The sequence below is a fragment of the Mastomys coucha genome, unplaced genomic scaffold, assembly GCF_008632895.1.
Source record: "Mastomys coucha isolate ucsf_1 unplaced genomic scaffold, UCSF_Mcou_1 pScaffold5, whole genome shotgun sequence".
Classification (NCBI taxonomy): domain Eukaryota; kingdom Metazoa; phylum Chordata; class Mammalia; order Rodentia; family Muridae; genus Mastomys; species Mastomys coucha.
In genome coordinates, this window is record NW_022196911.1 from 115890180 (window position 1) to 115904731 (window position 14552).

A 14552-nucleotide genomic window follows, 5' to 3' on the forward strand; every position below is an offset into this window, starting at 1 on the left:
GAGAGAGAGAGGGAGAGAGAGAGAGAGAGATAGAGAGAGATAGAGAGAGACAGAGACAGAGACATAGAGAGAGACAGAGAGACAGAGACAGAGAAAACTGTCCCACCTTGTCCTCCTCAGTCACCCTCAGAAAGGACAAGCTGAGCCCAGATGGACCACAGGATCAAACTCACCCCTCTGAGAACCGGCGTGAATCCTGGCTAAGTGTGTACCTCATGGGGGGTTGGCATGCAGGCAGAAACTGAACTCTCACTCCAGGCCAAGGTTGGTTGATGTAGTGAGTGCGGTCTGCCTGCTGCTCATGTGGCACCCAGAAGTCTGGCCCCCTCTTAGGGTGAAGAGAAACATCCACGGGTTCCCAAAACCAGAGAGCTTCAAGCCCCAGACCCTGCCCCTCCATCTGCAGATCTCCAAACTCACCTATCAAAACTTGGGGTTCTGTCATGCCCAAGTTCCCCTAGAACTCCTGATCCCGGACACACAGACATGAGGACAGTGGTGTCCTTGGTATGGCAACAACTAGGGAGTGCATGCTTGAGTGTCCTCTACAGGAGGCAGGAGTGACTTCCCATATGGTAGAGGGAGCCTAGGGTGTGTAGAGGGTGCAGCTGCTGGCACTGCCTTCATTGCTCCCTCCCTTCATGTCCAGGTGGGATGGCAGGTGCCCCAGGAACTGTCAGAGCTCATTGTGAAGAGGTCGGCACTGAGGCGTGAGCTTTTCTTCCAGGACCCCATCAGGGGCACACACCCAGGGGTCATGTGTCTCCCACTGCCACTTGACAAGTTGAGCTTTCAGCATCTCCAGCACTTGAGCCAAGTCTGGGTCAGCAGCCAGGTTCTGTGTCTCTTGAGGGTCCCGGCTGACATCGTAGAGTTCCCAGCGTTCCCGGTAGTAGTAATGGTGGAGATCCTTGTACCAGCCTGTGGGCTGGCTTGCCATGGTGCGGTTCAGGAGGTCCTGGAAGGTCGGCGAAACATAGAAATCTTGGTCGATGGGAAACGGCATCTTGAAGCTGAGGTTGTGAATGAGGCGGAAGTTCTGGTGGTACACGGAGCGCATGGGGTAGGACATGGTGACCTCATGGTGGCTCTGGCTGCTGAAGACAGTGGCCCAAAAGGGCTCTGCCTCCAGCACCGGCAGGAGGGATCGGCCTGTGAGCTGGACCGTCTTTGAGCCAAAGATGGCGTAGCTGGGGTACGGAATGGAGAACCAGTCCAGGATGGTGGGGGTGAGGTCTGGAAAGGAAGAGCCTCTTAGCGGGGGTTCCTAGGGGGGCATGGAGCCCTTTGTAAGGGCTGCATCTGAGTCTCTTTGGAAATCCCATGGGCACCGGTAGGACCAGATCACCTCTGGCCTGTGAGGTTGATTACAGTGTAACCAGAGGCCCTGGCTTGCTGATATCCAAGAGCCTTCTAAAGTCCTATGGACCAGAGGAACCCTAGGTAGGGAGGGTTCGTCCAGTCCCTCTGGGTTGATTACAAGGTTCCCTCACTCATGGGTTAGGGCCACATGGAGAAGTGGGTCCTGAGCTGGAGGGAGCCTATCTTGTAACCACTGAGAAGAACACAGGGGCTCTTTCCAAGCAGGTGGGCTGGGCACAGAAAGCTTCTGCGTGGGCTGTGTGGGGTTCCCTCAGCCCCTCTGTTTCTCACACCTGCATGCATGTTTGCTCATTGGTAGTATGGGGCTAGATAACCAGGCTCTCAGAGCTGAGTCATGAGAGGCTCTGGATCCTAAGAAAAAGGGAAATGGTTCTCAAGTGGGTAACCCACAGCCCATTGGTACCGCCTGGGACCTCAGCAGATACTCTGGGGGTAGTGATGTGACAGGAACAGACCTCCCAGGTGACCCTGATTCTCACCATATAATACAGGAAGCCATCTTGTCCCTACCTAGGTGAAGGAGCAATCCCTAGGTTGGGGAGCACTCCAGCACCTAATCCATGGTAGTTCCACTGGACTTCATTTCTCCTTCTCATGAGACAGACAGACTGACAGACAGACAGACCAACTGACCTAAAAGGCTCACGTAGGCATCGCTGACCTGGCCCCAGCGTTGTGGGTGCTCTGGGGATGACACCAACAAAGGCTCCGCTGTACCAGGCCAGTACAGGTTGGTCCTGCCACTGGGGAAGGGGATGCCATTGTCAGATGTGAAGATGATGAGGGTGTCATTCAGCATGCTGGCACCTTGCAGCTCCTGGAGCACCAGTCCTACCCCTGAGGATGGGGAAGAGGGAGAAGGCTCAGAGGCACATGTGTCCACTCACCCCTGGGCTCTATTCCTTTCTGGCCCTCAAACACCTCTTCAGTCTTTCCTGAAAGCCCAGCCTCTAGCCCAAACCACAAAGTTCCTGTACTTCAGCAGGTCACACGGCTTCCAGGGACCTCAGTCTCAGTAAATGAGCTAAAAAAGAGACAGGATGATTTCCAAAAACAAACTCAGGCCCCCACATGCACACACATGTGTACACCCATAAACATGTGAAAACATACAAACACATGTGTGCACCCATACACATATGAAAACATGCACATACACATTTGGACACCCATATATGTGCAAAAACATGCACACATTTGTATACCCATACAAGTGTGAAAGTATTGCACACATACTTATACACCCATACACGTGTGAAAATACACTTGTACACCCATACATGTGTGAAAACATGCAAACACACACACATACATACAAGGAAAACAAAGAAAAAATATAACTAATAAAAATAAAAGCTAGAGCTGGAGAGATGGCTCAGGAGCACTGGCTGCCCTTCCAGTGGACTCAGATTTGATTCCTAGCACACACATGGTGGCTCATAACCGTCTATATCATTCCAGGTGATCTGCTCTCCTTTCTGACCTATGTGGGCACTGTGTGCATCTGATGTACTTCATACATGTAGGCAATACACCCACACAAATAAATTAAATATGAAAAAGGAGGAGGAGGAAAAGGAGAAGAAATAGCGTTTGAGAGACAGAGGCAGGCAGATCTCTGTGAGTTTGAGATCAGCCTGGTCTACAGAGTGAGTTCCAGGATAGCCAGGGCTATACAGAGAAACCCTGTCTCAAAACAAAACAAAACAAACAAAATGATAATAATAAAATAAATTTTAAAATAAAAAAAGAAAAGACCAAAACTCCACAACTACAGACAAAAGGGTCTAGACACAGCTAAGCCGCAACACGAGGGGATACTGAGGCCCCAGCCCCAGACGCTAAGCCGCACCCCTTCAACACTAACCCTGGCTAACACTATGCTGCTTCCAAGACTCCACCTGTGTGAAGCCCTGCTTGGCTGAAGGTCCCTGGCCTGTGATGAGAGAGACAGCCTTGGTCACTGGGACTCACCCTGGTCCATCCTCCCGATAGTGGTGTACTGAGCAGCTAGGTCAGCTCGGGCTGCTGGTGTGTCTGGGACAAAGTAGGGCACCTGAGAATGAAGGCAAGGCAAGACATCTCAGAGTGGGATGGGGAGTGGGGAGCATGGATGACTGCGTGGGCCATTTCTGACTGAGTAGGAGGCAGCTGCAAGCGAGTATGCATACATGCATGTGTGCGCGCATGCATGTGCACACACACACACACATACACACGTGCGGGCACACATACACACATGCACACACATGCACATGCGCACACATACGCGTGCACACACACATGCTCATGCATGCGTGCGCGCGCACACACGTGCGCGGTGCACATACACACATACACGCATGCACACTCACGTGTGCACGTACAAACATGCACACACACACACACACACCTGTGAACAGATTGGTCTAAACAGCTTTACTCTGTGCACATTCATTTCCAGGGTCCAGGGCTCTCTGCAGCCCCCACACGAACCTGTCAAGCCTCCTTATGCACATTATACTACATCCTGAAGGCAAAGGCTGCAAGCTCTTAGGAGGCCAGCGCCTGGGGTTTAGAGGAGGCTGGGTTGCACGCCTTGGGAACACTGCAAGGGTCCCCCTACCATCACATCCTGAGGGTCGTAAATCTGGGGTGTCCAGTCTGGAATGCGCCCCATTCCACTCTCCCCGTTGCCGAACTTCTCACAGAAGGTTCCGTACTGGGGCTGGGAGTGCCCACAGCGGTGGGGGTCATGGAAAGCCACGTAGAGGAAGAAGGGCCTGAATGTGGGGGGGAGGACAATCAGAGTGGGGGTCAAAGCCAGGCCACTGTCTTGACTCTGAGAGCCTCAACTCTTAGGTAGGCACACTTTGGCATAGCTTACGCCTCACTCTGTCTCCCTCACTGCCTCAGTTTTCCCCTCCCTCCCTCTTCTGGGTATGTAGAACGTTTTTCTCTGCCCCTGCCATGGCCAACTGTGGACCCTGGGATGACAGCCTATGTCTACTGCTGAGAGGCCTGGCTACCCCAGAGGGCTAACAGGACAGAGTCCTCCTCACCTGTCATCCTGAGTCTGCAGAAATTTCCGGACCAGTTGCTTAATTCTAGTGATGTTCCGCCCCACCTGCATCACAGAGCTGTTCTCCTCTGTGAATGCAAAGTCAAAGGGATACACCGTCTCCGGACCCACGTGCTTCTTCCCAATGATGCCTGAGGGTGGACAAGAGGTCGGTCTGTCCGTCCGGAGTCCACTCTGTCCCCTTATCCTGCCCAAGTGTGGCTGCTGCGCATGGGCAGTTTGGAGACGTTGTCCTGGTTCTTGGGACGGTGCTCAGAGAGAATCACAATAGCTGAGGGAGACTCAGAACCCTGGATCTCCCTCTCTAAGTGGCTAGGAAGGATCACAAAGTGGCTTTGCACCTACATCCTGTCCTCAGGCCCATAACCTCTCCTGTGTGCACACTGGCCTGGCTGAGCAACAGGTCACAAAGGTAGAGGGTGACTCAGACCGCCAGCTTTGGCTGGGAGGGGTCAGAAAGGGACCATGCACCTGTGCCATACCCTGCCCACACCTCACCTGTACGCACTCCGGCCTGGCTGAGCAGCAACGGTAAGCTCTGTACCTTGTCGAAAGAGTTGAAGTGATGCACATCCTGGTGAAGCCCATACATGCCATTCTGATGCTGTAGGTGAAGATGCCCATGCTGTGAGGCCGGGTTCTGACACCCCACAGCTCGTCCCAGGACCCCTGTGGATGCTGGCCTAGGGGAACTCCACCCTGGTCTCCCTCTCATGGCAGAGGACACCAGCCAGAGGAGGAAAGGAACCAGGGAGGATGTGCCCCAGCTGCACAGTGAGCTTGAGGCAAGCCTGGTCCTAGGCCCTGTCCCCAAAAAGGGGCGACCTGAGTCCCATCCCTGAGACCCACGTGGTGTGACTAGAGGACCAGTTCCCACAAGCTGTCTCTGACCTCCAGAGACTCGCTGTGATGCGTATGGTGTGTTCCACCTTACCTGCTCACACAATACAAGTTTTAAAATGTAATTTAAAACTTTAAAATATAAAACATTGATACAGTGTCTTTGTATGTAACCCTGGCTGTCCTGGAACTCACTCTGTAGACTAGGCTGGCTGTAAACTCAGAAATCTGCCTGCCTCTGCCTCCCAAATGCTGAGATTAAAGGTGTTTATAACAGATCTTGAAAAGGATTTAGTAAATTCTGACATGGACCACCCAGACACCTCAGTGTCATAGCCTGTCACAAAAGCTAAACAGTGGGGCTGGTGAGATGGCTCCACGGGTAAGAGCACTGACTCCTCTTCTGAAGGTCCTGAGTTCAAATCCCTACAACCACATAGTGGCTTACAACTACCTCTAATGAGATCTGATGATCTTTTCTGGCGCGTCTGAAGTCAGTGACAGGGTACTTACTTATAATAATAAGTAAATAAATCTTTAAAAAAAAGCTGAACATCAGTGATTCCACCTTCAAGAGAGTCTTAAAGTCATGAGATTCAGAAACAATAAAGTGAGGGTCTGGCAGAAATTAGGGTGGGGTGGGGGTTCATGAAGACAGGTTTCAGTTAAAGCAAGCTCTAGAGGCAGATGGAGGCATGGCTGCAGTCACGTGAGTGCATTTCACACCACTGACTATGCTCTGGAAAACTGTTATGATGGCAAATTCTATGTTTTGTGTACTTTACTATAACAACAGAAAAAGGAAGTGCCTGACCCCATGGAGGTTCCAAGCTCAGGGATAGACAGGTGTGCAGGCTCAGCGGAGGTTCCGAGCTCAGGGATGGACAGGAGGTGTGCAGGCTCTGTGCTGAGCACTTTCCCCACAAAGCCATGCTTGATGAACACCTACAATGACCTTCAAGTGACACCTCACTGTGCCCACGTCTCAGATGAAGACACTAAGGCACTGAGAGGTATGTATCGGTCATGACTGGAGAGGAGCAGAACCAGCTGAGCTGAGGAGTGTGGAGGCAGAGCCCTGGCCGCACCTTTGGGCAGTACTGCCCCTAAGGATGCAAGGGAAACCAGGCAGTACCTCCCATGAGAGTGGGTTTCCCTGCGGCAGAGGCCTGGGCCCTAGAGTCACCACCTACCCACTCCCCCCAACCCCATGCCACTAGCCACTCTCACCTGGGGCAGGCCAGTGAGGAGGCTGGCACGGCTAGGGGAACAGCTGCTGACGGACGTGAAGGCGTTACGGAAGATAAGGCTGTGGCGAGCCAGGGCATCCAGGTGAGGGGTGGCGATGGCAGTGTTGTTGTATACACCGCTCTCAAAGCCTCCGTCATCCGCTGAGGAAGACAGAGCAGAGGGCGTGTTGGCTGGGGTCAGGAGGGACAGTGTGGGGAGACCCAGGGTACTGCTGCAAACACTGGTCCCTGTGATGCTCAGGAGTTGGACGAGACACTCCCAGAACTCAGGACACCTGAGGGAGTGTGATGTGCCCGTATACCACACCTCTGCTTCTCTCAGACAGCCATGCAGATTGTCTGTTTCTGACCCTGAACCATACAGGAGGTACCAGAAGTGCGAGAGATGACATGCAGCACCCACAGCTCTGCAGGGGTTCCCCAGAACTAGCTGGTGGGAACCCAGGAGCAACACATCACCCACCTGCCTCAGAGGCAATGCAGTCCCTGTACAAAGGTGGATGCCCAGCCTCCAGTCCAACCACCATTCTCTGCCCTGGTGGACCACTCGGGCAAGGACCAACGGCAGCTGAGCAGGCAGGAGAACTGGCGGAAGGACAGACAGGAGGACAGGGAGGAAGGCAGACAGGAGGACAGGCAGGATGACAGACAGGAGGACATGGAGGAAGGCAGACAGGAGGACAGGCAGGAGGACAGACAGGAGAACATGGAGGAGGACAGGGAGGAGGACAGGGAGGAGGACAGACAGGACAGACGGGGACAGATGGGAGGACAGATGGGAGGACAGACAGGAGGACAGGGAGGACAGGCAGGAGGACAGACAGGAGGACAGGCAGGAGGACAGACAGGAGAACATGGAGGAGGACAGGGAGGAGGACAGGGAGGACAGACAGGACAGGCAGGAGGACAGGGAGGACAGAAAGGAGGACAGGGAAGACAGCAGACAGGAGGACAGGGAGGAGGACAGGCAGGAGGACAGACAGGAGGACAGGGAGGAGGACAGGCAGGAGGACAGACAGGAGGACAGACAGGAGGACAGAAAGGAGGACAGGGAGGAGGACAGGCAGGAGGACAGACAGGAGGACAGACAGGAGGACAGGCAGGAAGACAGACAGGACAGACAGGAGGACAGGGAGGACAGAAAGGAAGATAGGCGGGACAGATGGGAGAACAGGCAGGAGTGGATGTGTTAGGTGTGCCTTCTGCTTCAGGCCAGGAAGCAATGCTGCTTCTGCTCTGACCTTGATCCAGATTGAACTGAGGTCCTAAAATTCCTGCTGTCATTATCAGAACCCACAGTCTTCAACAGTTAAGTGAGGGTGGGGTCCAATCGGACAGGACCGTGGCATTTCTCTGTCATGTTTGGAAATGAGACAGGTGCCATCAGCAAGCCAGGAAGGCCTCCCCAGAAGCAGACGGAGGAGCTGGCTCTCTGAACCCAGTCTCTCCATATAACGGAACTGTTAGACATACATTTGTTTCTTTAAAACCTGTAGAGTGGCGTGCATGTGTGTGTGAGTGTGAATCTTTATTTTCTGCTTTGTCGGTATTTTGCCTGGATGTATATACACAACAGTTATAGATCGCTGTGAGCCTCCATGTGGGCTCTGGGTATTGAACCTGTGTCCTCTGGAAGGGCAGCCAGTCCTCCAAACCACTGAGCCACCTCTCCAGCCCCAAGCCTGTCAGGTTTTTGTTGTGATGGCTGTCCAAGCTGAGACAGGACCGAAGTTCCAGAGCCACAGGCACTGGGCTCCAGGGGATTCCAGCATCAATCCTAATCTGGTGGATGTGCACCCTGGGCAGATCTTCTCTACTGTCCTCAGGGAGACGCTGTTAAGGCAGCTGTTTACATTACAATTAACCAACTGGCCTGCCCAGACACCACAAAGTTTATCACAAAGAGTGGGCCTGGCCGAGGGCCAGACCTCAGAAGGCCTGAGCTGTCACAAGCCGGGCACTGATCACCCAAACAGGAAGTCTCATGAATGCAAGAGGAACTTGGTGGTTTCTAAGGGGGCCTGGGGGAGTTTGCGTGGGCAATGGAGTACTGTACTTTTGGGCCAGGAGGTAAAAGAACTGACCAGGACATCCAGCAAAAACTCGGGAACTCAGGCGCTATTCTCTTTTCTGGAACCTTCACAGAGGTGTGCAAAGCCGCACAGCATGCGCAGCCTGGGCCTACGGGGTCTCCCTGGAAGCTCTGACTACAGATGTGGGTGGGGGTGCTGAGCCAGACTTGGGGAGGCAGAAGCGGGAGGGCCAGACGCATTTAGAGTCACTAGAAAGAGACCTGCAACAGGAGGCTCCTCAAGGAACTGGAGCGCAGGGATCAGCACGGGCCAGTGGCGGGAACGAGCCGAGGGCCGCTCCTGGGGGCGGCAGCAGGTGGCCGTGCCAGGGACGGCGGCACTCACCAACGATCAGCAGCACGTTGCGCGAGTGCGTGCCGCAGAGTCCCAGGACCAACAGCACTAGGCAGCAGGCCGGTCCCCAGCGGTGCATGGCGGCGCCGGTCAGGGTGAGCGGTTCCGGCTCGGCCCCTCCCCACGGTCACGTGCACAGCAGGCCCCGCCCACGACCTGCCCACTCCGTCTCTGAGATTCCTGCGGACTCAGCTAAGGCCGCTTCGGCCACTTCGGAAGACCCCGAACCTCAGCGTCCGGTGGGTGAGTCTGGGTCCGGGTAATGGAAGGAGGGAGTGCGTGGCGGCGTGGGCTGGGATCACCAGGAGCTGTGGGCGCGGGGCCAGCGCTGGGTCCCCGGGTGAGCCCTACCCCGGGACCCTCCCTACCCGCGACCCACTGGAGTCCCCGCCGCCCTCAACCTTACTCCAGGTTCTCAGACTTGATTGTGTTCCCTACTGGAACCTCGGCCCTCGCGCCCCTACCCCTCCCCCCCCATCCCCGATCCCGGGATTCCGGGATCCCGTACTAGCAGCGGCGTGGGAGTGTGGGTGAGGAGGAGTGGATTTTGTCCAAAGTGTCACTTCAAGGGCTAGGGTGTGTGGACCAGTCAACTACGGGCTGGTGTGTGTGTGTGTGTGTGTGTGTGTGCGAGTGTGTGTGTGTGTGTGTGTGTGCGCGCGCGCGCGCGGGCGCCAGGATCTTAGCGGATGCTACGCACCTAGAATTAATTTGGAAGCTTCAGTTAGTCTTTGAAAAACAAACTAGAATCGTCCGGGCCCGCCTTGGGCTATGAATGCCACAAGTGGGTGCTGGGTAAATCTTGACTTCAGGGATGTGAGATACTCCCGCCCTCTTCCCCCTCAACTGCAGTCCTCAGTGATGGGTGGAGCCCTAACACCTTGGTGGCCCTCTGCGGTGGTGCGGTGTACACTTGTAAATCTTGGCTCCTCAGAGCCTCCTGGCTGCCCACCCACACACTCTGCTGGCCAGAGGAAGCCTGAGCCTGCAGGACCTGCTTCTTCCTGGGCTGGGATAGTCAGGTTCCCTAGGGAGGGGGTAAAAGAAAGGAACGGGTTCTTCAGAGGAGAAAATGTAATCTTTAGGCATCCCATGAAGAACTAGTTTGCGAGGTTTTGTTGGTTCGGGTTGATAATGAAGAGACACCAAAGCTTGGGGTCAGTGGGGTTCAGGGGCTGTGACCCAGAGGTGGGAATCCTTGGTCCAGGCAGGCCCATGTGCACATTTTGCTGGCTTCCTTTTCCAGATCATCGTGGTTTGGTAAACTTAGCCACAAAAGGCAGGCTCTGCCCTTGGGAAGATAATGCTAGCCTCTCCCAGGCTCAGCCCCTGATGGCGGCTCCATGTCACCCATGCCCAGCCCTGTGAAAGAAAGGTCTGGGTCAGGCCAGATCCCCCAGCCTGGACATGGCACTAGACACATGCTGCTGCTCTGGCGTGGCCCTGAGGAGGCGGCTACCCGTCCTGGCCTGGCTGCCTAACTACTCCCTGCAGTGGCTGAAGCTGGACTTCATCGCTGGACTCTCCGTGGGACTCACCGTCATCCCCCAGGCCCTGGCCTATGCAGAAGTGGCTGGACTCCCACCCCAGGTGAAGTGGCTGACCCCTCGGCTCCTGGCTCCTTTCCACAGCCAGATCCCTCCCTGTTCCTCAGTGTCTGTCCATGGGATGAGACACCGACTATGGATTCCAACCCTCGCATGTGTCCGACCTAGACGGCCCCTTGGAGTCTAATCTCTTAACATGTGACTTATTTTCCGTGCCAAGCTGGTCCTAGATTTTTCCAGCTGGGGGCCGAATCATGCCTCATGGTGGCCTTAAGAACAACCAGGTACTGGTGGCTCATGCCTAGAGATTCCAACACTTGGGAAGCTGAGGCAGGAGCATTGAGAGTTCAAGACCAACCTATCACAGAGTTGCATAGTGAGACTCAGTCACAAGGCAGCAGATTTTAAAAGATTGCTTAAGGATAGAAACATGGCCCTGCAGTTAGGATGGGGCAGCTCATAACAAGCAGTTGTAACTCCAGCTACAGAGGATCTAACATGGGCCTCTGAGGTCATCCCCACTCACATGGTACACATGTGATTGCAGGCACACTTCCTCAGACTTACCAATATAAACACACAGACCTCTGAGCTTCTGGCAAACAGCCCCCCAATCCTTTCCTTTGGTAGTTAATGGAAGGAGAGGGGTACAGCCTCTGTTGTGTGCTGGGGCGCCCATGTGCAGGGTGACCACAGAGACAGGAATGCATAGGGACCAGCCTGGGCCTCTTGGTGTTCACTGTAATCTTTCCCTCCTGGTGTTCACTGTAGTCTTTCCCCAACAGTACGGCCTCTACTCTGCCTTCATGGGATGCTTCGTGTATTTCTTCCTGGGCACCTCCCGGGACGTGACTCTGGGCCCCACGGCTATCATGTCTCTCCTGGTATCCTTCTATACTTTCCATGAGCCCGCCTATGCTGTACTGCTTGCCTTCCTGTCTGGGTGTATCCAGCTGGCCATGGGGCTCCTGCATCTGGGTAAGATCTGCTGTGCAGAATGGCTTCCAATCTCTATATACAGGGGTGGGGGAGCCTCCATCCTGACTGTGTTCTGCACAGGGGCCAGTAGTGTTGGAGCCCCAGAGCCTAGACCTTTCCTACCTTCCAAAGATGTCTAGAATGTGGTTGGAAAGATGGTGTCTCAGTTTGGGTTTGCTGCTGTGAACAGACACCATGACTAAAGCAAGTCTTTTTTTTTTTTTTTTTTAATTTATTTTATGTTGCTGTCTTCAGACACATATCGGATCCCCATTACAGATGGTTGTGAGCCACCATGTGGTTGCTGGGAATTGAACTTAGGACCTTTGGAAGAGCAGTCAGTGCTCTTACCCGCTGAGCCATCTCGCTAGCCCCGAGAATTTCACTTCTTGTTCAGAAGACAGCTAGCAGAAGACTGGCTTCCAGGCAGCTGGGATGAGGGTTTAAATGCCCAACCCCACAGTGACACACCTACTCCAACGAGGCCACACTTCCAAATAGTGCCATTCCCAGGGCTGAGCATATACAAACCACCACAGATGGCTCACAGTTAAGAGCACGTACCACTTCAGCAGAGCACCTGGGTTCGCCTCGTAGCCACACGGGTAAAAACTCAGAACCAACAGAGCTTCTAGTTTCACATGATCTGGCATCCTCTCCTGGCCTCTCTTCAAACCTGCACACACATGGTGCACATAAACTCACAGATGCACACACACTCGCACACACATACACAATATAAATCTTAAAAAAATCTTTAGAAAAAAAATGTTCCGCTGGGCAGTACATGCCTTTAACCCCAGCATTTGGGAGGCAGAGGCAGGCAGATTTCTGAGTTTGAAGCCAGCCTGGTCTACAGAGTGAGTTCCAGGACGGCCAGGGCTACACGGAGAAACCCTGTCTCAAAAATCCAAAAAAAAAAAAAAAAAAGTCCTGAGCAGCATGCCAGCCGTCAGCCCTTAGCTGCAGTCTATGCCCAGCCCTTAGCTGCAGTCTATGCCCAGTCGGCTGTCAGTCCTTAGCTGCAGTCTATGCCCAGCCCTTAGCTGCAGTCTATGCCCAGCCGGCCGTCAGTCTTTAGCCACAGTCTATGCCCAACCCCTAAGCCACACGCAGCCCTTCCCCTGAAGCTGAGTGGATTAACTGTCTCGATCCTTTCTCTTGCCCACAGGGTTCCTGCTGGACTTCATCTCCTGCCCTGTCATTAAAGGCTTCACCTCCGCTGCCAGCATCACTATTGGCTTTGGACAGATCAAGGTAAGCGCAGTGTCCCCTGGACTCTGCCCCTGTGGATGCTGCTGCTGTCATGCCTGGGAGTAAGACCAAGACCAATCATTCGGGATAGGGCCTGCAGCCATCTGTTCACTGTAGACAAAGAAGCACATTCCTAAGTGTCTTAGTGAGGGTTTACTGCTGTGAACAGACACCATGACCATAGTTAGGGTTTACTACTGTGAACAGACACCATGACCAAGGCAACTCTTATAAGGACAACATTTAACTGGGGCTGGCTTACAGGTTCAGAGGTTCAGTCCATTATCGTCATGTGGGGGGGAGGGGGACATAGCAGCATCCAGGCAGGCATGGTACAGGAGGAGCTGAGAGTTCTACATCTTCATCTGAAGGCTGCTAGCAGAATACTGGCTTCCAGGCAGCTAGGATGAGGGTCTTAAAGCCCACACACACAGTAACACACCTACTTCAACAGGGTCATACCTTCTAATAGTACCACTCCCTGAGCCTATATATACAAACCATCACACTAAAGGAGGTTTCACAGAGGGCAGTCTGGGGCTGGCCGCTGTACCCTGGCTTTATTGTGTCTGTGCCCTGGTGCCTGGTGCGTTTCTGTTCTGTCTTTACGACCAACTCCTTGGGACACTTGTGGCCAGCTGACTGTCAGGTTCTTTCCAGCAGTAAGTCATGCCCCAGATCTGACCTCCATGCATGGCTTTGCAGCTGTGGTCTCTCCTGCTCTCTACTGATTTTTAAGTACTACACCAGCCTTTCTTTCTTTTCTTTTCTTTCTTTTGTTTTTTTTGTTTGTTTGTTTGTTTTGTTTTGTTTTGTTTTGTTGTTTTTTTTTTTTTGAGACAGGGTTTCTCTGTGTAGCCCTGGCTGTCCTGGAACTCACTCTGTAAACCAGGCTGGCCTTGAACTCAGAAATCCACCTGCCTCTGCCTCCCAAGTGCTGGGATTAAAGGCATTCGCCACCACTGCCCAGCAACCTTTCTTATTTTTCTCAAACGGTTTATAAGATATCTACAAAAAGTGCCATAACTCATGGTCTTCAGTTACCCAAGGATAGAATTTACTTTCCCCGCTGCCAGCCCTCAAGGATGGGACTGTGGTATTAAGTGTCTGTGCAGCCGACACACTTGTGCAGAGTGGAACCGAACTCTATCCTGCACTTGGCAGCTTGGGCCTCTCATGTCACACTGAGGGCCACACCCCTGGCTCGTGAAGCTGTGTCACCGCCTCATATCTCCACGAGGCCAGGGCTGCTCCACCTCTCTGTGAGGGCTGGGAATTGTAGGATAGGAGTATGGGTATGTTTGTGTCAGGGCTGGTGTTTTCTTTATTTCTTCTTTCTTTTTCTTTTTCCCCACCATAATTGTGAGGCACCAGGTTACACTTTCGTGTGTCTAACTCCCAACACACACCAGACCCCTAGATGGCAAGCTTGTCCTTGAGTTTGCTTTAAAACAAGCAAGCAACGTAGCAAGGTATGTGTGTGCGTGTGTGTGTGTGTGTGTGCGTGCGTGTGCGTGTGTGTGTGAGGAGGAGTCATGGACGTGTGTGTGTGTGTGTGTGTGTGTGTGTGTGTGTATGTGTGTGTGTGAGGAGGACTCACGTACATATGTCAGGGTGTGCCGGTGTCTTTTCTTGGAGGCCCTGTCTTTATTTGGGAAACAGCCTAATTTGTTTCTAGTACATAAATGGAGTGTGTTTTTATTTTTTCCCTTCCCTCGGGAGAATTGAATGGTCTCTTGTGGGATCATAACGCCAAATGTGGATCCTTCTCTGTACCCCATTTTGCAATCTTAGCTGCCCACCTGGTTTTCAA

The 14552-nt window shown here is 53.4% G+C and overlaps 2 protein-coding genes across 6 annotated transcripts in view; one reads left to right on the top strand and one right to left on the bottom strand.

The window, feature by feature from the left end:
- Nucleotides 1-6: 6 nt before the first annotated feature.
- Nucleotides 7-9163, bottom strand: Sgsh (N-sulfoglucosamine sulfohydrolase). Of its 3 annotated transcripts, none has more exons than XM_031351587.1 (8): nucleotides 8952-9163; nucleotides 6515-6675; nucleotides 4943-5048; nucleotides 4425-4512; nucleotides 3989-4145; nucleotides 3358-3439; nucleotides 2017-2220; nucleotides 7-1236 (listed from the first exon to the last, which is right to left on the bottom strand). In XM_031351587.1, exons 1-8 carry the CDS (start codon nucleotides 9037-9039, stop codon nucleotides 677-679), a joined length of 1446 nt encoding a protein of 481 aa, XP_031207447.1. In that variant the 5' UTR covers nucleotides 9040-9163; the 3' UTR covers nucleotides 7-676. The 3 variants fall into 3 exon arrangements, with proteins under 3 accessions (XP_031207447.1, XP_031207446.1, XP_031207449.1); XM_031351586.1 differs by having other exon boundaries at nucleotides 4425-4575; nucleotides 8952-9096; XM_031351589.1 differs by having other exon boundaries at nucleotides 4425-4575; nucleotides 8828-9042.
- The window catches only part of Slc26a11 (solute carrier family 26 member 11), a 24362-nt gene continuing 18867 nt past the window's right edge, over nucleotides 9058-14552 (top strand). The window contains exons 1-4 of one of the 3 annotated variants that reach the window (XM_031351584.1): nucleotides 9058-9203; nucleotides 10207-10550; nucleotides 11293-11485; nucleotides 12657-12742. In XM_031351584.1, the coding sequence (XP_031207444.1) occupies nucleotides 10368-10550; nucleotides 11293-11485; nucleotides 12657-12742 (462 nt within the window). In that variant the 5' untranslated portion in view covers nucleotides 9058-9203; nucleotides 10207-10367. The remainder of the gene's footprint in view (nucleotides 9204-10206; nucleotides 10551-11292; nucleotides 11486-12656; nucleotides 12743-14552) is intronic. The other 2 variants (XM_031351582.1, XM_031351585.1) reach the window with 2 other exon arrangements.